The sequence below is a fragment of the Eubalaena glacialis genome, chromosome 14 (genome assembly GCF_028564815.1).
Source record: "Eubalaena glacialis isolate mEubGla1 chromosome 14, mEubGla1.1.hap2.+ XY, whole genome shotgun sequence".
Lineage (NCBI taxonomy): Eukaryota > Metazoa > Chordata > Mammalia > Artiodactyla > Balaenidae > Eubalaena > Eubalaena glacialis.
In genome coordinates, this window is record NC_083729.1 from 36,980,774 (window position 1) to 37,007,005 (window position 26,232).

Here is a 26,232-nt window from a genome sequence, read left to right on the forward strand (position 1 = left end):
ATTTAAAAGAAAAAAAATTCTTATTTGATCAAATGAGTCATAGAGCTGTTTATTATATGTGCCACTGATTAAATGGAAGCCATGAATCATTGCATTCTTTTAAGGTTTTATAATCTTCTAGGAAAGCACACCTAACTTTAATGCAGTTTCCTCAGGGTTGCAAATTTGTATTTTATACTTGTCAATGATTCAACAACTCTTAATGCTTGCATTAAGAACTGTTTACCTATAATAAGGCACTTGAACTTGCTAGACATGGAATTCCCCATTCTGCCACTCCCACTTTGAAAAGTGCTTCCAAGAATGGACAGCCATTTCCTCTTCTGAAAATAGGAAAAACGACTGAAGGCACCTGGGGTCAAACTGAGCATACAAATAGGTATTTATCAGGTTGGCTTGAATTGAGATAAAATAAAATAGCTTTAGTAACAAAGGTTTTGTTGTTCCCTGCCTCCAAATCCTCTTCCTCTTGCATTTATAGGAGGAGAAGAGACCTTCAAAACAAAAAATAAAGAAAAGCCTGTTTCCCCTTGCAAAATTTGGTGTTTGTTTCTTTTTCTCAGAGCTAGCTAAAAAGAAAAAAGAAATGTAAGCTATTTTTTTATTGTGGTAAAATATACATAATATAAAATTTACCACTTTAAGAATCTGTAAGTGTACAATTCAGTGGCATTAAGTACATTTACATTGGTGTGCAGCCACCTCCAGAACTTTTCATCAGCCGAAATGGAAACTTTATATTCATTAAACAAGAACTCCCCATGACCCCCCTCCTTCCAACTCCTGGTAACCACAGTTCTGCTCTCTGTCTCTATGAATTTGTCTAAGTACTTCATATAAGTGGACTCAGACAATATCTATCCTTTTGTGTCTGGCTTCCTTCACTTAGCATAATGTCTTCAAGGTTCATCCATGTTGTAGCATGTGGTCAGAATTTCATTCCTTTTTAAGGCATATGGCACATTTTGTTTGTCCATTCATCCATGGATAGACACTTGGCTTGTTTCCACCTTTTGACTGTTGTGAATAATGCTGCTTTGAACATCTGTGTACTCAATCAAGTAACACCTTAAATTGCAATGGAACCCTGTGTCCTCTTCCCATTTCCCCTCCTCTATGCCCATGTCCCAGTCCAGATCTGAATCCCTCAGTGTAGTGACTATAGCTACGTCAGCCTCACAGGTGTAAAGAGAATTTTTTAAAACTCCCTTTACCTTTACCCTTTCTTCCTTGGCTGGACAAAGTCCAGCCAAGTTCATTTATAAACCACTCAAAGCTCATTAACACGACCAAGCATTTCAGCGAGTTCCCTTCCCACTTTTGTTACTGCAGGAAGGCACTCCGCACGGATAAAATTGTGAAACATGGCTGAGGATAAAGGCAAGAGAGATTCCATTGGAATGAGTATGAAGGGAGGCCAGACAAACAACGGGTTTGTACAAAATGAAGACATCCTGGAGACGGACCCGGAGCCAGGCAGCCCAGAGGACGGCCCACAGCACAACGCCGTGGACATCTTTGGCCCTGCGGAGCCCGAGTGGAAGGATGTCCGGCCGTACGCGGGGATGCCCAAGGAGGTGCTGTTCCGCTTCTCGCGCCAGGCCCGCTACCGGGTGCCCCGGGAGGTCCTCTTCTGGCTCACCGTGGCTTCTGTGCTCGTGCTCATTGCGGCCACCATAGCCATCATTGCCATCTCTCCGAAGTGCCTGGACTGGTGGCAGGCGGGGCCCATGTACCGGATCTACCCGAGGTCTTTCAAAGACAGCGACAAGGATGGGAACGGAGATCTAAAAGGTGCGTGCCTTGAGAGTCGGGGGCGTGTCCGAGATGAGGTTGTAGGGGCCTCTTTCAGTTCTTGAAGCGCATTATGCCTGGGTTGTGCGGTAAGCACATTCCATCCAGTATGACTGGTCACGCCACGTTTCTCCTTGTTTATGATGTTTAAAAAGCCCCTCAGCAGAACCCAACGGTTCTTCCCATATGATGAAAGGTTACTTGCTGGAGCCCTTTGAGCCCCAAAGAGCTGTTTAGTTTATTGCCTGCTGGGAACCTTTGCGTAGTTGGTCATCCATTCTAACTTCTTACGAGGGCAAGTTTCCTCCTGAAATGTGTCCTGCTTCTGTGCACTTTAGAGTTGGTTATCTCAGAGTGACTGTTTAGAATTCCTTTTCCAGTGTGCACAGTGGCTGGTTTGGCAATCTGGTGGAGAGTTTCTGATTAGTGGACAAAGCATAAATAATATTTTAGAAAAAGATTAAGTGATGTCTTTAAAATGTGTAGGCTGAGTCTCTAAAGCTTAAATTCTGAGAAATGAAGGAAAGAAGAAAAGGCATAGAGTGGGTTGGTCATTACTTGAATTAAGGATTATTTAAAAACAATATCCATATTAATAAAAAAAGTAAAAAAAATTTAAAGTTATGCTAATGATCTCCTAGTGTGTTATGTGTGGAATGTCCTTATTATTTATTGCGTAAACAAGGACACAAGCCATACACAGGAACTGTCCCAGGCAGATTGGCTGATATGGTCACCCTAGTTAAGGGCAACAATAAGGAACAAATAAACTAATAAGGTAATTTTTGATAATGATATTTGGCTTGAAGAAGACAAAACGGAATGATTTAATAGAGTATGGGAAGTGGAAATGAGCTTAATCAAACTTTAAAATGTTATAAATGCACTCTTGAAATCTCCAACTTTCCTGATAACTAATAAAAGGCTTTTCTTTTTCACACTCATATAATTTTTCTCTTTTTAAAATCATTCTGCATCTTAGCTAATTGAAATATTTTCTGTCCTTCAAGATGCAGTTCAAACCCACTTCCTTCATTAATCTGTATTTAACCTCCCGATCAGCGGGTGTGCTCCCCTCCCCAGAGCTCTTGTGGTGCTTTGGACGGAGCAGCACCTCTGATACTGCCTTGTAACATATCTGGGTGAGTTTCCTTCCAACCCCCAGCCCCCGGCATGGTCCTAGCACCTGCTTCTTACAAAGGAAATGCTTTGCAAAGTGATGTTTTGATGGAATAGAGCCCCAAACCCTAAACCCAAAAATACACTCCCCACTTCCTGGCCCTCCCTCTGTAATCTCTTTCTAAATTCTCCTGCAAAGGGCAACTTCTAATCACCTCTCACATTTGCCATTTCCGGTAACTTTTCCTTGAAGGACTGGCTGCTTCCTATAATTAATAGGTATTTTTCCTTGAGGTTGAGGGGGTTTTGTTGTTATTACTTGAAGAAAATGTTCCAGGTTTCAGTTCAGTTTACTGCCTTCTGTCCCCTGGAATGTGGGCCTGGGAGATCCCTTGTTTACTTTGTGTCTGTTCAGCCTCTTTGTTTTTATCATCCTGTTCCTTTGTGCTGGTTTTTGATATAAATCAAAATTCTGACTTAAATCTGCCTTAAAATTCTTTTGTTGCCTTTTGACACTCTGTGTGGTCTCACAGCCACGCACGTAGGGGGACTGAGGTACAATGAGGACAAAGATAAGCAGCCTGTTACAGGGGAAGAGCCCCAAGGCCAGGAGTCAGGGGACTTTGTGCTTTGGTCTCCATGACCTCGGACAGGCTGATTGTAGGAAGCCACATAGGGTCCCACAGAAAGTTACTGGAGACTGAATACTAATGTCAACTCTGGCTCTGCACTTAGGACTCTGAACTAGAAGCACCCCCCCACCCCACTATCTGCTAATTATCCTACGAGGTCCCAAGTACAGTTTCATTCCCATATCTCTTCTCAGCCAAGTCTAGAATTCTCTTCTGTATAAATTCTTGGCTTCAGCGATATCTGAAGGAAATAGAATGTGGATCACATAGGTAATTGTCAGTTTTCTAGAAGCCACATTAAAAAAGTAAAAGAGAAATGAGTGAAATTAATTTTAATAATATACTTTGTATACTCCAACATATCCACTGTATCATTTCAACATATAATCAATATAAAAATATAAATGAGCTATTTTACATTCTTTCTCTTCATACTGGGTCTTCCAAGTCCAGCGTGTGTTTTACATTTACAGCATATCTCAATTCAGACTAGTCACACTGCAAGTGCCTGATAGCCACATGGCAAGTGGCTATACACTGGACAGTGCAGCACAGACCACTTGACCATCAGGGGCCATGTATTATTCTTCTTCGTACCTTAGCACTTAGCCCAGCATCTGGCCTGGATTAGGTGCTCAAAAACCATGTGTAGAATAAATTAACAATAGTGTAGTCTTGGTTTTAAGTATAAAATATGAACAAGCCACAGACAGATTTTTTTATATGTTATGCATCGATGTTAAAGGTCAAAGGTTATTGCTAGAAGATTAATTTGCTGTTGTTTGTAGAACTAGACCTTGCTATTTGAATTTCACTCATATTCAGCAAAATTCCAAATACTTCTGTCTCAATACAAATATTTCCATCTTAGACCTATTCCTTTTATTTTTAATCCTTCAACTAAAAAAAACCCCAAACTTTATTTATTTATTTTTCATGGCTTTGACTTTTTCCTTCAGGTATTCAAGATAAGCTAGATTACATCACAACTTTAAATATAAAAACTGTTTGGATTACTTCATTTTATAAATCATCCCTTAAAGATTTCCGACATGGTATTGAAGATTTCCGAGAAATCGATCCCATTTTCGGAACAATGAAAAATTTTGAGAATCTGGTTGCAGCCATACATGATAAAGGTAAATTGAATGGAAGAGGGGTGGGATGGGTTAAGAAAAGCATTTCTCCAAATGCTAACTTAAAGCATTTTTTCCTTCACTGTTATATTATTCTAATATAATCTTGTCCTAACATTTGAAATGTTTTCATTCATTAGGTTTAAAATTAATCATCGATTTCATACCAAACCACACCAGTGATAAACATGCTTGGTTTCAATGGAGTCGGAACCGGACAGGGAAATATACTGATTATTATATCTGGCATGACTGTACCCGTGAAAATGGCAAAACCATACCGCCCAACAACTGGGTAAGTACCAACGTGCTTGATTTACAGAGGGAAAATGGGCAGCTCTTTAGTGATTAAACTGGTTATTTACAAAGCCCTGTTTAAAAAAAAAAAAAAAAAATGATGGGTATAGTTTATGGGAAGGGGAACAAGTTTCCCAAAGAAATAGAAATAAAGTCCCAAGCCTCCTAATCATTTGATTTTGGATTTGGATTTTTCATTTTATTGTAGAGCTGATGTATTTCAGCAAATTAAAACCTATGCTCTCTATTAACGTCTCCTTCCTTTACTTCCCACTCTGTCCAGCTTAGACTCCATGTCCTATTTGTTCAGTAACTGTCTTGCTACTCTTCAGACCCCTTTGCCTTTCTGGCTTTTTGACTCCGCTGTCGAACAAAACACTAGCCATAAATAAACCCAACCATCCATTTTCTCTTTACCTGAACCTCGGTATCTAAGCCTCTGGACACATTCACTGTCCCCACCTGAACTGATCCATCCACTCTTTTGGGGGAATTTTACTAAATCCAACTGATCAACATACCCTCCCGCCTCTTGCCTTCTCCCCGTCTTATCACTCTCGGCAGCAAACTCTACTTTAAAGAAAGAACAGAAGCCATCACACCTGCCCTCATTCCCACCCTCTTCCTAGTCACCTCTTTTGCAGCAGAGACCATGTCTCTCCTGTCTGGGGTTACCAGACTTACAAATGAAAATCCAGGAAGCCCAATGAAATCTGAGATTTAGATAAACAGTGCATAATTTTTTAGTGTAAAATATTGCATGGGACATACTTACACTAAAAAAGTATTTGTTGTTTATCTGAAATTCAGATTTAATTGGATGTCTTATGTTTTATCTGGCAACTCTACTCTTGTCCCAGGACAGTCCCTCTGCCCACTCTAGTTCGCCTTCTCTCCTGCTTTCTGCGGAGCCTTTTCCTCTGGATCATCTGTCCCCACTCCAGGGCCTCCTTCTTGACCTCCATAAACATTTAAAGAGGCTGACTCCTGGGCATCAACTTTTAGATGACCCAAGGGCACTCAAAGGACACGTGTCAAAGCTGACTGTGTGATCTTCTCCTCCAACCTCCCGTATCCCAGGTTCCATGAATGGCACTAATGTGCAGCCTGGTGAACAGGCCTTTAGCAAGTCCTGGCACTTTCACCTCCCTAATTTTTCTTTTCCCTGATCCACCACCTTTTAAAGTGATGATGACATTAGCAAACATTTGCTAGATGCTTACTGTGTGCCAGGCTCTGTGCTAAGTGTTTTATATTCATTAATTTATTTAATTCACCCTATAATCTTATGAGTTAGGCTTTAATTCCTGTTTTGCAGATGAATAGACCAAGGCAGAGAAACGTTAAGCACATTGCCCTGGTTCACAACTAATAAATGAAAGGGCTAAGGACTGGATCTAGTCTAATTTTTACCGAGTGAACATAAATTGGTCTTAATTTTACATTTCTCTAATTGCTAATGATTATTATCTAATTACATTGAGGTCTTAATTTTATATTTCTCTAATTGCTGATGATTATTTATCTAATTACTAGTTATTAATGTAGTAGTTGCCTAAATACTAATGATGTTGAACACCTTTTCATCCATTTATTCACTTGAGCTTCCACTTCTGTGGAACACCTGTTTAATGGTTTCTTTCCCCAGTTTTTTGTTGGATTGCTTGTCCCTTTGAAATAGATTTGTGGAGGTTTTTTTTTTTTTGTATTTTGTATACTGATCTTTCTGTATACTGATATATACTGTAAAAATCTTATCCTGGTTTGTATCCAGGTGGGCCATGAGGTGAGCTGGCGAGAGTATGTTTCCTCAAAAGGCATCAGCTACTACTTAGCTTGGGCCAGTTGTTGCCATGGAAATGTGGACCCAGAGTGACTAGGTCTTCCAACTAAAAAGAAAATATTATGCAAAATCCCTCAGTTTGTAAATGCTGTCCAGATGTTCTCTTTAGTGTGAAATGAACAAATGGCTCAAGACAGAGCCCTGAGGAACCCTCACACAGGTTCCTCCTTCTGAAAGTGCCACGGACATGAGCATTTCTAGAAGGAGGAAAGCAGCACCCATGTCAAACGCGGCTGGGAACCAACACTTGAAGTTGCTAGATTTCTTTTATTCCCGAGGACTAGTAGAGTTTTAATTTGAATGATTCTAATACTTTTCTGAGGATACAGTTTAAACACTTGCTCTATCTGGATTCAAGCTCCAAGACCAATACAATATGTCTTTCTCCCAAATTGGCCACCATTTGCTTTTCTTCACAAACAGGATTCCAGAGCCTGGATAGAAGATTCAAGAAAATATATTAGAAATGTCTGCTCCTTAAGTTGGCCTTTGTCCTGCCTTTGAGAGCACTGGTTCCATGTTGTGGTTGTTGGGAACAGCTTCTACTGTACACACACATCACAACCACACTTGTGGGGCATTAGGCCAGGGGATGGCATTTTTGGGAATTAATTTACCTAGTGCTCTCGCTAGAAAAAAAATTCTGGGGATTTGTGCACTCAGTCCTCAAGGGGCCGGGATGGCAATGATCATTCCTTTGTGGGCGATACCATCATAGGAACCGTGCTAAGCAACTGATTTGCTATTTTCTGTTTGCTAGTTAAGTGTATATGGAAACTCCGGTTGGCACTTTGATGAAGTACGAAACCAATGCTATTTTCATCAGTTTATGAAAGAGCAACCTGATTTAAATTTCCGCAATCCTGATGTTCAAGAAGAAATAAAAGTGAGTATAGACACCCACACAAACTTCTCTGTTACATGGGTGCTTAAATGGTTATTTGATATACTTCGTGTTAAAAAACAGTAATTATGCGGGCAAAATCAAGCAGTGCAATTCAGTTCTGGGATTAAGGTGTCTGAAGCAAATACAGACTCTTAGATATGTCAGTGGCTCCTTCCTTCCTCTAACCCAAATAATCGAAGTGGGAGGGAGGCAGAAACACCTGTTGCCTTAGCTCTGAGATGCTCCTCTGCCTGTGACAATGAGCTGGTGCGGTGAGGCAGGGCCAGAACGGGGGCTCGGGGGTCCAGCTCCTGTGTCCGGACCCGGCCCACCACTGGCTGCAGGGGGCTTCTGGGTGAGTTATTTGGCTTTTGTGTGTCTTGGATCCCTCATCCATGAAACACGATTGATTGCAGTCTTTGTCTCAGAGAACTTTTAGGAACATTAGATGAGATAACCCATGCAAAACACTTCTGTATTCACTCAGTAAATATCAACTTATTGTCTGCTCCGTGCCAGGTCCTGTTCTAAGCAATGGGAATGCAGCAGGGCATCAAAGCCCTGCCCTCAAGGAATTCCCAGTATCCTGAGGGGAAGGCAGACAATTAACAACTAAATATATAACATGTCAGGTGGTGATGAAGGCTTAGGGTAAAGAGCCTCGGAGTGCCAGGGAGAAGTTGGCTCAGAGACACCACTACGTTGAGGTCCCATTTGCACAAAAACCTGACATTTGAAAGGGAGTCATGTGAACATCTGGGGGAAGAGAATTTCAGGCAGAGAGAAGAGCAAATGCAAAATTCCCTGGGGGAGACTGAGCTCCACATGTTTTAGAAACGACCTGGGGGCCGGTGTGCAGGGCTGCCAGATACAGCAAGTAAAATTACAGGACACTCAAGTTAAATTTTAATTTCAGTTAAACAGAGAAGTGCAGTATTTGAGACATTCTTATACTAAAAAATTATTCACTGTTTATCTGAAATGAAAACTTAACTGGTTGTCCTGTATTTTATCTGGCAACCCCACCAATGCACTGCAGTGAAATGAGGGAGAGAGTAAGGGAGCTGGGGTGCAAAAACGAGGGTGGGAGCTGATGCCGCGGGGCAGTGGATGCTGCTGTAAGGGACGCGTGCTGAGTTGGAGACGGTCCTCTGTCGTCCGTGCACGGGAGAGCTCCCTCAGCGCCCCAGGTGAGAGCTGATGGGGCTCACCCCTGTGTGGTGGGAGTTCCAGCAGCACGTGGCACGTAATTCACAATAAACATTAGCCATATTGTTGTTTCCATTATTGCTGCTGCTTTGGCTCTGATGGGCAAGAATTTAGGTTAGTGGGGTAGTGCTCTGAGGTAGGTGAGGAGGAGACCCAAACAGAACAGGACAGGGAGCTGTGGGTCCCTTTCTACAGGTCACCACGTCAGCCAAATAGAGAGGATGCAGGCTGCCAAGTTGGAGTCACTAACAACACCTGCACGCCTTAGTCTGTTCTTGTTTTGTTTTTAAATAACAGCTTTATTGAGGTATAATTCACATACCATAAAATTCACACCTTTCAAGTATATAAGTCAGTGGTTTTAGTATAGTCACAGAGTAATGCAAGTATCACTACTGATTTCAGAACATTTTCATCACCTCCAAAAGAAACCCCATACCCACTCAAAGTCACTCCCATGGTCCCCTCATTTTCTCCCCCTGGGCCCTGGCAACCACTAATCTACTTTCTGCCTCTATGGATATGCCTGTTCTGGACATTTCATATAAATGGAATCATACAGTATCTATCTAAATGTCTATGATCTGTATCTATATTTATAATTTGTATTTAACTATTTGAGAAACTGTTTTCCAAAGCAGCTGGACCATTTTACATTTTTACTAGCAATATATGAAGTTTCCAATTTCTCTGCATCCTCACCAACGCTTGTTATTGTCTGTATCTTTGATTATAGTCATCCTAGTAGGTGCGAAGTGGTATTTCACTGTGGTTTGGATTTGCATTTCCCTGATGGCTAATGATGTTGAGCATCTTTTCATGTGATTATAGTTTATTTGTATATCTTCTTTGGAGAAATGTCTATTCACATCCTTTGTCCATTTAAAATTGTGTTATTTGTCTTTTTTGTCGAGTTGTAAGGGTTCTTTATGTATTCTGGATATGTGATTTGCAGTTAATTTTCTTCCTTTCTGTAGGTTGTCTTTTTACTTTCTCTATGGTGCCCTTTGAAGCACAAGGGTTTTTAACTGTTATGATGTCCAACTTATCTGTTTTTTTCTTTTCTTGCTTATGCTTTTAGTGTCACATTTAAGAACCATTGCCTAACCCAAGGTCATGAAGATTTAACTCATGTTTTCTTTTTTTTTTTTAATTTATTTATTTATGGCTGCATTGGGTCTTCATTGCTGTGCACGGGCTCTCTCTAGTTGCAGTGAGCAGGGGCTATTCTCCGTTGTGGTGTGCGGGCTTCTCATTGTGGTGGCTTCTCTTGTTGCGGAGCAGGGGCTCTAGGCTTGAGAGCTTCAGTAGTTGTGGCATGCAGGCTCAGTAGTTGTGGCGCACTGGCTTAGTTGCTCCGCGGCATGTGGGATCTTCCCGGATCAGGGCTCAAACCCATGTCCCCTGCATTTGCAGGCGGATTCTTAACCAGTGCTCCACCAGGGAAGTCCCTCATGTTTTCTTTATAAGAGTTTTGTAGTTTTAGCTTTTACACTTAGGTCTCTGGTCCATTTTTCGTTCATTTTTGTATATGGTGAGAGGGAGTCTAACTTCATTCTTTTGCATGTAGCTATCCAGTTATCCCGGCAGCATGTGTTTACAAAAGATTATTCTTTCATCATTGAACTATCTTAGAACCCTTTTGAAAATCAATTGATCATAAATGTCGGGGTTTATTTCTAGACTGTCAGTTCTGTTCCATCGATCTATATGTCTGTCCTTATGCCAGTACTGTCTGGATTACTATAGCTGTATAGTAAGTTTTGAAATTGGGAAGTGTGAACCCTACAACTTTGTTCTTCTTTTTTAAGACTGTTTGGCTATTCTGGGTTCTTTGCATTTCCCTATGAATTTTATTATTTGTTTGTCAATTTCTGCAAAGAAGCCTGCTGGGATTGTATTGAATCTATGGGTCCGTTTGGGGGAGTATTGCCGTCTTAACAATATTAAGTCTTCTGATCCACGGACATAGGATGTCTTTCCACTTACTTAAGGTCTCCTTTAATTTCTTTCAACAATGTTTTCAGTGTACGAGTCCTGCACTTCTTTTGTTAAATATATTCCTATAGACTCCTTAGTTCTAAGACTATTTTTACTCTATATGTTTTCCAGAATTTAGATGAATTGCTTTGAGATCTCGAGAAGTAGGCACCTTGTCAAGGCAGCCTGTCTCAGTTGGGAGAGGGGAGGTAGACATGGTCAGCCAGCTAACTAGGGGTTAGTTTTAAACTTCTCTGATGGAGTGTGGACTCTGCTCTTCTCCATCACTGAAGATCATTTGCACACTCACACCCCCTCTTTGGCCCCCCCACCACTCTTATTAGGCACTTACTTTGTGCCAAGTGCTTTACCTGGATCATCTCATTTAATCCTCCGAAGAAGCCTAACTTAAGAGATTTTATGACCATTTTACCGAGAAGGAAACTGAGGCTTAGAGAGGTGACATCACCCACCTTGGGAGTGAGGGGACAGGACTCAAACCCAAGCACTGAGATTCTGGAGTCCACATTCTTAGCCACAACTCCACACCTGATTTGAGGCAAACGACTGCTCTCTGTGTGTTTCACTTTTCCTCCATAGTTTTCTTTTTTTTTTTTAAATAAATAAATAAATAAATAAATAAATTTTTGGCCGTGTTGGGTCTTCACTCCTGCGCACAGGCTTTCTCTAGTTGCGGCGAGCAGGGGCTACTCTTTGTTGCAGTGTGCGGGCTTCTCATTGCAGTGGCTTCTCTTGTTGCGGAGCACGGGCTCTAGGCGCGGGGGCTTCAGTAGTTGTGGCTCGCGGGCTCTAGAGCACAGGCTCAGTAGTTGTGGTGCACGGGCTTAGTTGCTCCGCGGCATGTGGAATCTTCCCGGACCAGGGCTCGAACCCGTGTCCCCTGCATTGGCAGGCGGATTCTTAACCAGTGCGCCACCAGGGAACTCCTCTGCATGGTTCTTGCAAGGAGGTTTTCAATTGGAAATTCATAAATGGGAATATAAACCAGTTGGTTTATCTGACAGTGGATTTCTCCAGGCTACTTGTGACAATATTGATGGATTGTCTGGAGATGTGTAGACAAGTGTGATAAATTTTGCCAAAATGTGCCAGCAATACATAAATCCTTTTTTGGCTAACCCAGCTGTTCTCTTGCAGGCATCCAGGTAGTGGAGTATGTGAATAGGAGTCTTATTTACTGGACCTGCAGGATGAAATCCCTCTTGAGATGAATCATTACTGCCTCTGGTTGAGAGGTTAGACATTTTTGTAAGGCTGGTTTAGAAGATTTCTTATTAGAAGTAAATAAGAAAGGCTGAAAGCTGTAAGGGAAAGCTCTTTGCTCATGGAAAGGGACCTTTCACATGAAGGGGCTTCCGACACCCTCCTTCCCCCCAGCAGCACTTATCTCTGCAGCAGAGTTCAGCAGGTTAATAATTTGCAACCCTGAGAGTCTGTGGTGGGGAGGCACTTGGAATGAGCCCTGCTTGCAGACCAGCTTGTACTCACAGAGTCTGAGCCTTCTTCCGCTGGGCTCCCATCCGATTTCAGCTTATCTGCACAGTGGGAGGCTGGCAGGCAGCACGGAGCACCCTTCCCTCTCCTCTTAGTCCTCCCCCTTGCACTGGCCGTTTGGGACTTGGCTCTGCCCCGAACCTCTCAGGGCTAGAGCATTTTCAGCTGGAGAAGTCAGGAGGTTTTCTCAGAGGAGGTGGGAGCTTATATTTGTCTAGCATTTTATACTTTTCCGATCACTGTGGTTTTTACTTGCCCTTCAAATCCTTTATTTGACAAATGAGGAAACTGAGGCCCAGAGAAGTGAAGTGACCAGTGGATGAGCTGTAGAGCAGGGAGGAGACTCCAATGGCCTGGCCCCATGTCTGGGGCTCAGTGTGACCCTGAAACCACCACATGGGAAGGCTGAGCCCTGGAGTAGGGGAGTAGTATGTTCAAGGCAGCTGGGGACTGGGAACCAAGATGCCCTCCTGGCTTAAGATGGAATCAGAGCATAAATGTTGGCTCTGCTCTGCCCCTATCAAGCATGGTAGTGCTGGAGAGAAGCAGCTCAATTCAAAATAAAATTTACTCATTACCTGCTTTATAAACCAGCTCCGTGCTTGATGCTAGTCACTGCATCATCACTGCGTGTTCTGTATGCCATGCACTTCATTATAAATCATTCCCTCATTTAACAGTATGTGTTGTGTATTGGCCATTTGCCAGGGTATGATGGTTGATAATATGGGCCCATGTTGTGGCCATCACAGGCTATAATATTATATTATATTCTGGAGGGGGAGGTAGACAAACAGGAAATTACAATAAAGTGTGCTGAGTGGTCATGACAGTGGGAAGTAGGAGAATGTAGGGCAGGCACCTAACCTGGACATGGAGTGGGAGAGACTAGGGTACGCTTTACAGAGGAAGCAGTGATACCTAGAGCATGAGTAAGAATGAGCCAAGCGAAGAGACACAGGTGGGAGTGTTCCCAGCAGAGAGAAAGCAGGGTCACGGCACAGTGAAGGTGCTGGGAGTTGTCCAATATGGAGACATGTTGTCGGGGGTGGGTGGGCGGTGACAGGACGAGATGAGAGAGGTGGGTAGGAACCAGGTCATAAGTGGCATTGGAGGCCACGGTAGGATTTGGGTTTAAAAGGTCTTGAGCAGGGAAATAATTTTTGATTTGCGTTTGGAAAAATCAATCTGGTTGTGGAGAAGGGGCTTGAGTAAGGCAGGTTCGAAGGTGGAGGGACCAGGGAGGTGGATGGTACAGTGACCAGGAAAGAATGGTGGGGGCTTTGGGCCAGTGAGGGTGGTGGGGTTGCAGAGGCGTCATCAGGCCTTAAGAGAAGAGTCCAGTGTGACTCCCAGGTTTCAGGCTTGAATGCTGGCTGGGTGGTGGGACTGCTTCCTGGGATGGGAGACATGGGAAGAGCAGGGGTGGAGGGGGGTGCTCTCAGTCATGTAGAGTTTGAGCTCTCTGTGAGACATCCAAGTGCTCAGTGGATAGCTGGATATAATGACATGGAACTCAGGGGAAGGTCTGGTCTGGAGATAAGACTTTGGGATTTGTTGACACGTGGACAATGCCCACAGAGGTCAGGTAGTAATAGCAGTGAGAGAACTGGGCCAGCTGAGGTGAACAAGGGGGCCAGTTGTCACTTAGCTCGTAGGGGTTGTTGTCATGTGGGAATGAGAGCCAGGTATAGCAGGTCCTCCAACTAAAAAAATAAAAGTAAAGGAAGGCCACATAACAAATGGATAAGGCGCCACACAGGGTTCCAATTCTGACGCACCACTTATTGCCATATGACCTCGATTAAGGTACATCATCTCCTTGTGCCTCAATTCCCCCGATGGTAAAATAGGAATAATAATGGTACATACCCTGTGGGGTTGTTTGGGGATTAAATGATTTAACCTTTGTAAAGCACTTAGGACAGTGTGTTGCTTTTGTATAAGCATTAATACTTGTTAAATAATCAATAAATGATAGATAAATGAGTCAATACTGTTGTGAAGTGAAATGAACAGAGGGTATAAGATGGAGCCCCAAGGAGTATTAATATTTAAAGGAGTGTTGAGCAGACAGAGGAGTAGCAAACCAGAAGCGGGGTATCCTAGAGCCAAGGCGTATGAGTATTTCTAGACAACAAGGTTAGTCTGTGTTGTCAAACGTGGCAGAGAGATCAGGTAATGTAAAGACCAAAGCATCAGTTGACTCTGGCAGCAGTACCCCTAATCCTCACAGAATTCCTGCAAGGCAGGTATTATTTTATTGATGAGGAAACCAAGGTTTATGGAGGTTATGCAGATAAGCTAACTCATGCAGCTGGACAGTGGGGGAGATGGGATGGTACCCAGATGGGTCAGATTCTGGAGCCCATGACCTATGTCCTGCTTCTGGAAGAGTTAACAAAGAATTTTACCCAGGTTTCTGAAGAGCAGTGCGGTTGGTTTACTTTCCTTGCTTATAAGCAGAGGATATGGTTTTCTCTCTGTCCTTCTGAAATAGCCCGTGCTTTCTCATTCCTTCTTGAAATGGATGACCTGGGATTTATGTCATTATTAAGAGGATGTCTTATATATCATCACATGTAAGAGCAGAGCTTTTCTCTGTTCCAAACCTGGCTTTTTAGGTAAATGGGCCCAGTAACTTCAGTCATCTCAAAAGGAAAGGTTTGCCTCGAGGTTTCGAGAATTTGGATATCAGTACAGTAAGTCCCCTACATACGAACGAGTTCCGTTCCGAGAGTGTGTTCGTAAGTCCAATTTGTTTGATAAGTCCAACAAAATTAGCTTAGGTACCCAACTAATACAATCAGCTATATAATACTGTATTGGAATAGATTTATAATACTTTTCACACAAATAATACATAAAAAACAAACACAGAAAATAAAGAAAACATTTTTAATCTTACAGTGCAGTACCTTGAAAAGTACAGCAGTACAGAACAACAGCTGGCATACAGAGGCTGGTGTGGAGTGAACAGGCAAGAAGAGTTACTGACTGGAGGAGGGAGAGGGGGTGGGAGATGGTAGAGCTGAAGCTGCAGTTTCACTCATGCCTGATGTTGATGGCATAGGTTCTGGTTCCTTGCTGGATTCAGTGCTATCTACCCTCTTGAAAAAACGATCCAGTGATGTCTGGGTAGTAGCTCTCATCCTCTTCCCGTATCTCCAGTAAAGATACTGTACTACTGTACTCTATACAGTACTGTACAGTAAAGTACACAAAAGCACAACCAGGGGCTTCCCTGGTGGCGCAGTGGTTGGGAGTCCGCCTGCCAATGCAGGGGACACGGGTTCGAGCCCTGGTCCCGGAGGATCCCACATGCCGTGGAGCGGCTGGGCCCGTGAGCCACAATTGCTGAGCCTGCGCGTCTGGAGCCTGTGCTCCGCAACGAGAGAGGCCGCGATAGTGAGAGGCCCGCGCACTGCGATGAAGAGTGGCCCCCGCTTGCCACAACTGGAGAGGGCCCTAGCGCGGAAACGAAGACCCAACACAGCCATAAATAAATAAATAAATAAATAAATTAAAAAAAAAAAAAAAAAAGCACAACCACATGTAGAGGAGGCATGCACGTGACAATGTACGCCAGACACATGAACTAACTTACGTGATTGGACATGTGAACGCACGTTCGCATCTTTGAAAGTTCGCAACTTGAAGGTTCATATGTAGGGGACTTGGTGTAATGCTGAACTGATTCCTTTTTCACTCAGAGCAGCAAGTTGTTTAAGGAGAAAAGAATGAAAACGTGTCTGGTGGAAAAACCAGGACTGTGTGATGTCATGGGAGTTAGTCAGAAATCGGGAACACAGTGTACTGTCCCCAGAGTCCTGTTGTCCCTACATGGGTCACCCAGACCTGGCGGAACCAGGCTCCTTGCCCATTTCCGCATCCAGCCCCTGGGGGAGCTTAATTGGCATAAAGAGAGGGTTAACCATTAAAATCTGGAGCTGTCTTTTTTCACCTGGTTGAGAATAAATAGCACGAAGCAAATCTTTTTCAAGAGCAAATTTTGGATTATCTGGGTGAAAACCCCAGCGTTTAAAATGACTCTCAAAAACAAGCATCCAACTTTTGCTGTTTTGTTTCATCAAACAATGATAACATCTCTTCCTGGACTACAGTGAACATCCCTGCCGGGGCCGTATGCCTACGCTGGGGTACACATTCCTCATTCTTTAATGTTGGGTTAATAGTTAGCAATGCTGAGATCCCCAAAGTGAATGAGGACCCAATGAAGAAAATGAGTAGCTTTATTTTAGGAAATCACTGATCAAAAGCTTAATGTTTACAGCAGCATGGTGTTTAATGTTTTCCCACATTTTTTCAGAGGCTGCTTGGATGGATTACAGTTATTTGTGCCCCACCCCCACCTAGAGCCCCTTCCAGTGTTCCCGCTTGTAGAGAACAGCGCCACCTGGGGGTGGACCCGGTTTGCGTGGGATCTGAAGCTTGTAAGAATTGGGGGACTTTTTGAAATGAAAAAAAAAAAAAGAGTATAAAATTAGGTACAGAAAAATGAGTGCTCATTTAGAATGAAAAAGGAATGTGGGTAGGAGCCCATGCAGTGAAGGGTCCTGAAACTTCAGCTTCGTTAGCTTCACGCTAAGTGGGCCCTTAGAGCCCACTACAAATGAGGCAATTCTGCAGATCTTGTTCTACAAATGAGGCGCCTTCATATCTGGTGACTTCTCCAGCTGAATCTCTAACCAACTGCCTTCCCTTCCTGCCATCCTGCTGCGCTGACCTGCCTGGCAAATCCTGCTCTTTCACCCCCTTGTGTAAGCTTTGTGTAACCAAAGCTCCTTTCCTTCACAGTTTCATGGTGTCTGTGATTTAAATATTTTTGCATTAATATTTGTCCAGCTAAGGATTGTAAAAAAATCCGTGAGACCTAGGACTGTGTCTAGATTGTGTTGTATTTTGCTCATGGTTTTAGTTCCAAGGCTTATTAGCTAAGTGCCTGGTCCCTAGTTGGAACCCAAATACTTATTGAATGAATGAATGAATGTGTGAAGAAGGATGCTAGTTAAGAATAAATTTGTGGGGTTTGTGCCCCAAAGAAAAATTCCACTGGGTAAGGCCAGCTTAAGGGTATGTGGGTCAACTGTGTTCAAGATGAGGACTGTCAGCAGCAGAGCCTGCTCTTAGATTTGAAAGATTTGTTCGAGCTTTGCCATTCAAAGTCTCACCTTGAAGAGGCTGACATCAGCCTTGTGTTCAGCCTGTAGAAACCTTTGGGAGCCTTGGGACTTCCCTGGGGGTGCACTGGATAAGACTCTGCGCTCCCAATGCAGGGGGCTGTGTTCGATCCCTGGTCAGGGAACTAGATCCCACATGCATGCCGCAACTAAGAGTTCACATGCCACAACTAAGGAGCCTGTGAGCCACAACTAAGGAGCCCACCTGCTGCAACTAAGACCCAGTGCAACCAAATAAGTAAATAAATATTAAAAAAAAGAGAAACTTTTGGGAGCCTTGAACGGCAGCGCTCCAGACTCCATATGCACATGTAGATACAAGAAACACACTTTGTTTTGTTTTTTTTTGTTTTTTGTTTTTTAAACATCTTTATTGAAGTATAATTGCTTTACAATGGTGTGTTAGTTTCTGCTTTATAACAAAGTGAATCAGTTATACATATACATATGTTCCCATATCTCTTCCCTCTTGCATCTCCCTCCCTCCCACCCTCCCTATCCCACCCCTCCAGGCGGTCACAAAGCACCGAGCTGATCTCCCTGTGCTATGCGGCTGCTTCCCACTAGCTATCTATTTTACATTTGGTAGTGTATATATGTCCATGACACTCTCTCACCCTGTCACATCTCACCCCTCCCCCTCCCCATATCCTCAAGTCCATTCTCTAGTAGGTCTGTATCTTTATTCCCATCTTGCCGCTAGGTTCTTCATGACCTTTTTTTTTTTTTTTCCTTAGATTCCATATATATGTGTTAGCATACTGTATTTCTTTTTCTCTTTCTGACTTACTTCACTCTGTATGACAGACTCTAACTCCATCCACCTCATTACAAACACCTCCATTTCATTTCTTTTTATGGCTGAGCAATATTCCATTGTATATATGTGCCACATCTTCCCTATCCATTCATCCGATGATGGACACCTAGGTTGCTTCCATGTCCTGGCTATTGTAAACAGAGCTGTAATGAATATTTTGGTACATGACTCTTTCTGAATTATGGTTTTCTCAGGGTATATGCCCAGTAGTGGGATTGCTGGGTCGTATGGTAGTTCTATTTGTAGTTTTTTAAGGAACCTCCATACTGTTCTCCATAGTGGCTGTATCAATTTACATTCCCACCAACAGTGCAAGAGTGTTCCCTTTTCTCCACACCCTCTCCAGCATTTATTGTTTCCAGATTTTTTGATGATGGCCATTCTGACCGGTGTGAGATGATACCTCATTGTAGTTTTGATTTGCATTTCTCTAATGATTAATGATGTTGAGCATTCTTTCATGTGTCTGTTGGCCATCTGTATATCTTCTTTGGAGAAATGTCTATTTAGGTCTTCTGCCCATTTTTGGATTGGGTTGTTTGTTTTTTTGTTATTGAGCTGCATGAGCTGCTTGTAAATCTTGGAGATTAATCCTTTGTCAGTTGCTTCATTTGCAAATATTTTCTCCCATTCTGAGGGTTGTCTTTTGGTCTTGTTTATGGTTTCCTTTGCTGTGCAAAAGCTTTTAAGTTTCATTAGGTCCCATTTGTTTATTTGTGTTTTTATTTCCATTTCTCTAGGACCTGGGTCAAAAAGGATCTTGCTGTGATTTATGTCATAGAGTGTTCTGCCTATGTTTTCCTCTAAGAGTTTGATAGTGTCTGGCCTTACACTTAGGTCTTTAATCCATTTTGAGTTTATTTTTGTGTATGGTGTCAGGGAGTGTTGTAATTTCATACTTTTACATGTACCTGTCCAATTTTCCCAGCACCACTTATTGAAGAGGCTGTCTTTTCTCCACTGTATATGCTTGCCTCCTTTATCAAAGATAAGGTGACCATATGTGCGTGGGCTTATCTCTGGGCTTTCTATCCTGTTCCATTGATCTATATTTCTGTTTTTGTGCCAGTACCAAACTGTCTTGATTACTGTAGCTTTGTAATATAGTCTGAAGTCAGGGAGCCTGATTCCTCCAGCTCCATTTTTCGTTCTCAAGATTGCTTTGGCTATTCGGGGTCTTTTGTGAAGAAACACACTTTGAATCAAGCAAGTGATTCTGGGAACAGTCCTTATTTGGGATCTATAGCTCTGTTCCCCTCACTAGGTGAAAATTGGCTTCTTCACTCCACTACTTTAAATTACAGGTGGTTCTGCTCTAATGTGATATACACATTCCTATAAAACCTTCCTTTCAGCAAGAATTGAGCTGAAAGGAGAGCAGGGAGAGCCACTGTCCCTTTGCAGGAGGGTGGCTTTTGGTGGGTGCAGGAGTAGGCCCAGCTGGGAGGGGTTGGCATGGGAGGGGAGCTGAGACTAGGCCCTCTGCTTTTCAAGGTCACCTGGTCCTCCTAACCACCCCAATACAGGCCAAGTCATCCTCTGCCTCCATGCTTGACTCATGCTGTACCCAAAACAGTCCAGAATGTTCTTCTAGAGTCACTTCCTGATCATGTCCCACCAGCCAAGTTCAAGCTCTAGCTTTTCCTTGCTTGGCTGTGCCCACCCATATTAAATTTGATCTTCTTGGAGGTCCAACAGTCATGCAGAGGAATCTCCTCTCATGATTTTGAACCACGTCCTGCCTTGTGTTAGGTAACCCTCTCATGTCTCGTGTGTCCCCAACTACTTTGTAGATGCCTCGAAGCCAGGGAACATGCTGTACTTCTTCGGTGTCCCAACAGTATCACACCATGTTTGACTCATTCAGGCTTGATACCTCATTCTTTCATTCCACAACTGGTTCACTAAGTAACAGTTGCTGGGTCAGTGGCAAGGGAAGCAGAAATGAAAGCTGCAGTCTTTCCCTCCAGAATCTCCCAGTCTGGTGGAAGAACCCCTCATGCCTGGGCGCTTAATTGGTGATTTTCTCAGTTCGGAGTGACCTTGAAGGAACTGGGCATGGGGCAGATGAGCTACGTTCCCAGTTTCTCTTGAGTCCTATCTTTCATTTTGAGTGGATTCTTTAAACTTTGGGAACATGCTCATAGCATCAATTACAAATGTAACATTCTGAATTCAAATGTGAGAGAAGAATGGGAGCCCATAAATGCAGTTATTCAAAGTTCATTATGCTCAGACACTGTGGTGCTAAATAGGTAAGAATACGAGTGCTGTGCTTGTTTTATATGTGGAGGTGACTGTTTATGATGGAAGCCATTAACAGACGAGGCCTTTATTAAACCTTATGACAACAATGTGTGGTTAACGTAACCAAGTGTTTCGCTTCTTCATGTTTAGGAAGTTATACAGTTTTGGCTCTCAAAGGGTGTCGATGGCTTTAGCTTCGATGCTGTTCAATTCCTTCTAGAAGCAAAGCATCTGAGAGACGAGGCCCAAGTGAATAAGACCCAAATCCCGGTAAAGTTTTAAACATATATGTATATATGTTTTAAAAATATATTTTTAAATAAATATATATTTATATATTTTAAAATGTTATATATGTATATATTTTCTTTTCTGAAAATATGAGTGTTGTCTTTTTTAGCCTGAGACACCACTTACCAAAGGGAAGTGTTTTGAATCATTTTCTTTAGAAAATATAGAGGAGTTTCAAATGGACACGACCAGATATTTCCTTCCACTGCTTCCTCCTGAGTGATCCCTAGAGGAGTCCTTCGAAGACGAGGTTTCTGGAGGGCGTGGACAGTGTGGACTCCACCGAAGGCCATAACTTACTCACTGTGATTTTGTCAATCACTCAAGCTCAGGGGAGGCGGCCTAAATTCCCCAAGTGCTTTTGTAGTCATTAAAGGACACGTAGGTAGAAGGGAAGGGAACTAACACTTGCTGAGTGTCAATTGTATGCTATTTGTTGTTTCCATTTAACTCTCTCAACATCTTGTGAGGTTTCATGATCCCCATTTAGCAAATCTTAGAGAAATTAATTTATCAGGGTGACAGAGGTGATAAACAGAATTACCACCCAAGCCTATCTGCTACAGAATTTGGGCTCTTTGTGCTTCCACACCAGTGGTTCTCAACCTTCCTCCCATGTCACACGTGAGAGAGTAATAATCCCATGGCCCTCTCACTCCTCTAGTTGACCACCATTCTACAGTCACTCTGTTTTCAATGGCCAAGGAGACAGTAGTCCTAAAATGCATTCCAAAATAACGGATTTGTACATTTACACAATGAAATGTCAAAATAAATGAATTGTAGTGACACAGCAATATGGGTCAATCTTAGTGATATAACGTGTAGCAAAAAAATCTAAAATTATTATATGTAGCATGATGCCCTTTTTAGAAAGTAAAATTAAATTCATACGGTCACCAGCTTGATAGTCCTGTCTGAGTAGCAAAGGGAAGCTGGCCATGCATGGGCTAATTATGAGACCATGTCATGAACCAAAGTTTATGATTAAGCTTTTTTTTTTTTTTGCACGATTTCCGGTAGAAGGGAAAAATGAAGGGGAAAGAAAGGTTGTGTATTAGCCAGTTGTCCCAAAGAGAAGCTCTTATCCTTGGAGAAGAAATCTCAAAATAACCTTGCTAATTATAATGAGATGTCCTAAGACAGGCATATGTTTCCATTCAAGACAAATGATCAGAACAATGGGTTTTGTGTGCTACCCAAGAAAAACTTAAAGAACATGTAATTTCCGGAAGACATCTAAGATTTCAAAAAACTTCCCTTGATCTAGCAAGGGAAAATCACATATAAAAAAAGGGTCCACTGAGTGGATAGCAACTCATGGACTCTCTAGCCTGTCCATGTCCTAACCCAGGACTTACAAACTGAGCCTGTATTAGACATAATTTTTTACTTTGATTCCAGAAGATTACTGTAACCCTAGGAAGGCAGAGAATGAGTATCACAAAAAATTACTAAAACCCTGGAAAAGTGTAACAGTAAGAATAAAGGACAGAAATGGTAAAGAAACAAATTTAAATGCATGATATTAATAGTTTTGTAAGCAGATAATGTAATAATACACTCTATAATCATTAAGATAATTTGTTTTGTTTGCCTTTAAAAATGTCTGGAGCATTTGGGACAATAAAATGTTTAGGAGGATTTTATTAAGTACATTTGTAATTAGTGTTTAGGTGTTCGGTAAAATTTAACTTGTTTACTAGATTTATAGTTAATAATTTAAACACAAAATGAAACACTAATAGTTTCTAATGTTCTTTTCCATCCACAAATTCCCGTGAGCAGCAAAAGTCCTAGGACCGTCTTTGAGCATGTGTGTCTCGGCTTGAGCCCTTTGAAGAGACAGTCCATATTCACATGAGGCCAGCTATGGGCATTTGACATTTGACATGATGGTAACCATGCTGTCCTGTTTTCAAAGGACACAGTCACTCACTACTCGGAGCTGTACCATGACTTCACCACCACACAGGTGGGAATGCACGACATTGTCCGCAGCTTCCGGCAGACAATGGACCAATACAGCAGGGAGCCTGGGAGATACAGGTAACCACGGGCGCAGTGTGTGATCTGCACTTTATCCCTCATAACCAAGCATTCTTAAGAGATTCAGTTATAATTTAATAAACCGCATAATTACAATGTATCATAACTCAGTTATGCTAGGGCCTGGTATAGTCTCTCATGTTCCTTAAATTTGCTGATTTTGTTTCCTCTTCTGTAAAATGATGCTAATCCCACAGTACTTATTCACAGGAATTTTGTGAAAATTAAAAGATAATATATTATCCAAAGGTTAGTCATTAACCATTACTATTTTTTATCATTATTTGACCTGTTAGCATGCAAATGTTCCAACTAAACTGTTAACTGTTAGGTTAGTTAACCTAAGTCTCAGTTTTCTCAACAATTAAAAAGTGATAATGACACCCCCATAAGGTTGTTGTGAGATTACATGAGATAATGTCTGTGAAGGACTTAAAACAATGCCTGGCACATAATAAACACTCAATGAACTTAACTCTTATTGTGTTTATATAGATTACCCAATAGAATCAGTGGAAAAGGAGTTCAAGAAATTTCTTCTCCTTAAAGTAGGCCCTCTGATCACTATTCCCATTTTGCAGATGAGGAGACTGAGACTCTGAGCATGCAGGTAATGGTCACATAGGTAGTGGCCGCAGAGATGGGACTGGAACTGAAACACGTGAGCTCCAGATACTATGTAACTTATCCATTAATGTAATGTCTCAAACAGCTAAAACAAGCATTGATGTGGGTCATTTCAGGCGAATATGTCTTCCCTGAAGAGTGTTTGGTTTTCAACAACTGAGAGTGCACCCCAATAATAAAGTGAGACTTTATAGGGATTCCAATACAAGGGGAATTTTGGGGGAACCCCTCTTACCTTATATGCAGACATATACTGTACATTCTAAGTGGAGTGATGAGAATTGCTAAATAAAGTCTTCCTGGAAGTTACTGAGTTTCATTCAGAGTTAGAAAGAAAAGAACAGTATTGACTGAGATCCAAACGTGTTTCTTTTAGACATGGCTTAGTATTAGGCTAGTCTTTGGGTTTAATATGATGAGAAATTGCCAGGTGACCCAGTTTGCCATTTCTTGGTATCTGGCTTGATTCTGCTTCCTAGTGAGCCCTAGCCAATACGGTTAATAGTACGCATTCACCTCCCAACATCCTGTTCATGAGACACAGCAGCTGCAAAGCGCTTTCCCAGTCTCCTGACAGGCCCTGATGTCACTGCACTGCCAACTCTTACAGGTTCATGGGGACTGAAGCCCATGGAGAGAACATTGCCAAGACCATGATGTACTATGGTCTGCCTTTTATCCAAGAAGCAGATTTTCCCTTCAACAGTTACCTCGGTAACCTAGACATGCCTTCTGGGAACAGTGTGTTTGAGGTTATCACATCGTGGATGGAAAACATGCCAGAAGGAAAATGGCCTAATTGGATGGTAAGTCCTTATGCCCAGCTCAGCATACGGTGCTGGTGTGCTCGCTGAATAGTCCTCTGAAACAAGGGGCACATTTGTCTCTAAGTGACCTTCACCTTCCCTTCATTTTGTGATTGTTTAGTGAGCCAGACGCATCCCAGCTCCTGACCAGGTTCTTGTCATTCTTCATTCTTTTCCTTCTGGTTCTGAGGCTAGATAATTTCAACTGATCTGTCTCATTTGCTGATTCCTTGGTCAGTTCAAATCTGTCCAGCCTGTCTAGGGAATTTTTCACTTCCTTTATTGTACTTTTCAACTGTAATTTTTGCTTTTTCCATAATTTCTCTTTATTGACAGTACCTATTTGATAAGGCATTGTTCTCATACTTGTAAGAATCCTGTAGACATTGTCCAGGTTTTGAACACACGTGTAATAGTTGATTTAAAGTCACTGTCCACTAAGTCCAGTGTTTGGGTTTCCTCAGCCAAGTTTTCTGTTGATGCTTTTCCCCCTCTGTATTGGCCATACTTTCCTGGTTCTTTGCATGTCTTGTATTTTTTGTTGTTGTTGAAACTGGATATTTTAAATAGTAACTGCAGAAATTTTGGAAATCACATTCTCCCCTCTCCAGTGTTTGTTTCTTCAGTGACTTTCTTGGATTAATTCTGTGAACTCTGTGTTACTTGTTGTGTGCGACCATTGAAGTCTCTGCTTGGTCAGCTGTTAAGTTGTTAAGATTCCTTAGATGCCTTGAACGTGTTGAGTCTCCCAGCCTTTGCTGAGGGGCTGTGTGCGGGGTGGGCACGCTTTCAACACTTTGGCAGGCAGCTTACAGCTCCGCCTTAGTCTTTCCTTTCTGCTTGAGTTTCAGGGTTAGCCGGAGGGGAGAGATTAGATTCTTGGGGCTTCCCTGGCTACCTGTGCAGCCCTGTGCATGTGTGTAGGCTTCTAGATTCCAGGAAAATGCCAGAGCCTTTCAAAGCCCTTTATGGTCATCTTATTCCTAACTTTAAAGTTTTTTGGTCAGTCTCTGTTTAGCCCAGGTTGGTAACACCACCTCAGGCAAGTATAATGATAACCAATTGCGGCTGATTGTTTTTGGCAAATGCCTTGGGGATAAGACAATCTGCACATTTAGCTTTGAGTCAGATCAGATAAAGAAAACACCCAACCAAAAGTGAGCTGCTAGAAAGGTCGGAACAGTGCCAGTTCTCTAGAGATGGAGCTTTTGATGAACTCAAAACCTATTTTGGTCCTCCAGTGGCTACTAGGCTGCTGGTTTTTACATTTTCTGTTGGTTTTCAAGGCTATCTTGAATCTGAGGGGAGGGGCATGAGATTATGGCCAGTTAAAATGATACAAAGCATGCTGTTCTGAGATCCAGCTGTTTTTCTTGAACACTCCTTGTATTGTTGTAAGCCTTTCATTTCCAAGTTCTGATAAAGTGGATTTTTACAGTTTTTGCCAGCATTCTCCTTGCTTTCATGGTAGAGATTTCTGGAGGTCCTTACTCCACCATTCCAGAAGTACCCCCTCTCTATACAAATTTTATAATGTAGTTGTAGCACGTTTTTTCATATACTCAAAGTCTCATATCATAGGCAACTGGACCTCAGCTTGTGAGAGGCCCTGATCTCTGTCCAATGCTAATCTTGATTTCAGTTTTGAGAAAGAAAAGTGATCTAGGTTCAGAAGACTTGAGAAATCACAGGGTTTCTTGTCAGATGCTTTCGAGATAATGAAAAGGAATAAACGGTGGAAAAGTTTGACCTAATTTTCTGGCCACAAAAATAGAAAAAT

At 42.2% G+C, this 26,232-nt stretch overlaps 1 protein-coding gene across 1 annotated transcript in view; it reads left to right on the plus strand.

Moving 5' to 3' along the window:
• Positions 1 to 1,133: 1,133 nt before the first annotated feature.
• Positions 1,134 to 26,232, plus strand: part of SLC3A1 (solute carrier family 3 member 1) — a 35,379-nt gene continuing 10,280 nt past the window's right edge. The window contains exons 1-7 of the mRNA XM_061211437.1: positions 1,134 to 1,794; positions 4,505 to 4,684; positions 4,822 to 4,976; positions 7,582 to 7,707; positions 20,830 to 20,949; positions 22,895 to 23,019; positions 24,257 to 24,452. Of these exons, the coding sequence (XP_061067420.1) occupies positions 1,365 to 1,794; positions 4,505 to 4,684; positions 4,822 to 4,976; positions 7,582 to 7,707; positions 20,830 to 20,949; positions 22,895 to 23,019; positions 24,257 to 24,452 (1,332 nt within the window). The 5' untranslated portion in view covers positions 1,134 to 1,364. The remainder of the gene's footprint in view (positions 1,795 to 4,504; positions 4,685 to 4,821; positions 4,977 to 7,581; positions 7,708 to 20,829; positions 20,950 to 22,894; positions 23,020 to 24,256; positions 24,453 to 26,232) is intronic.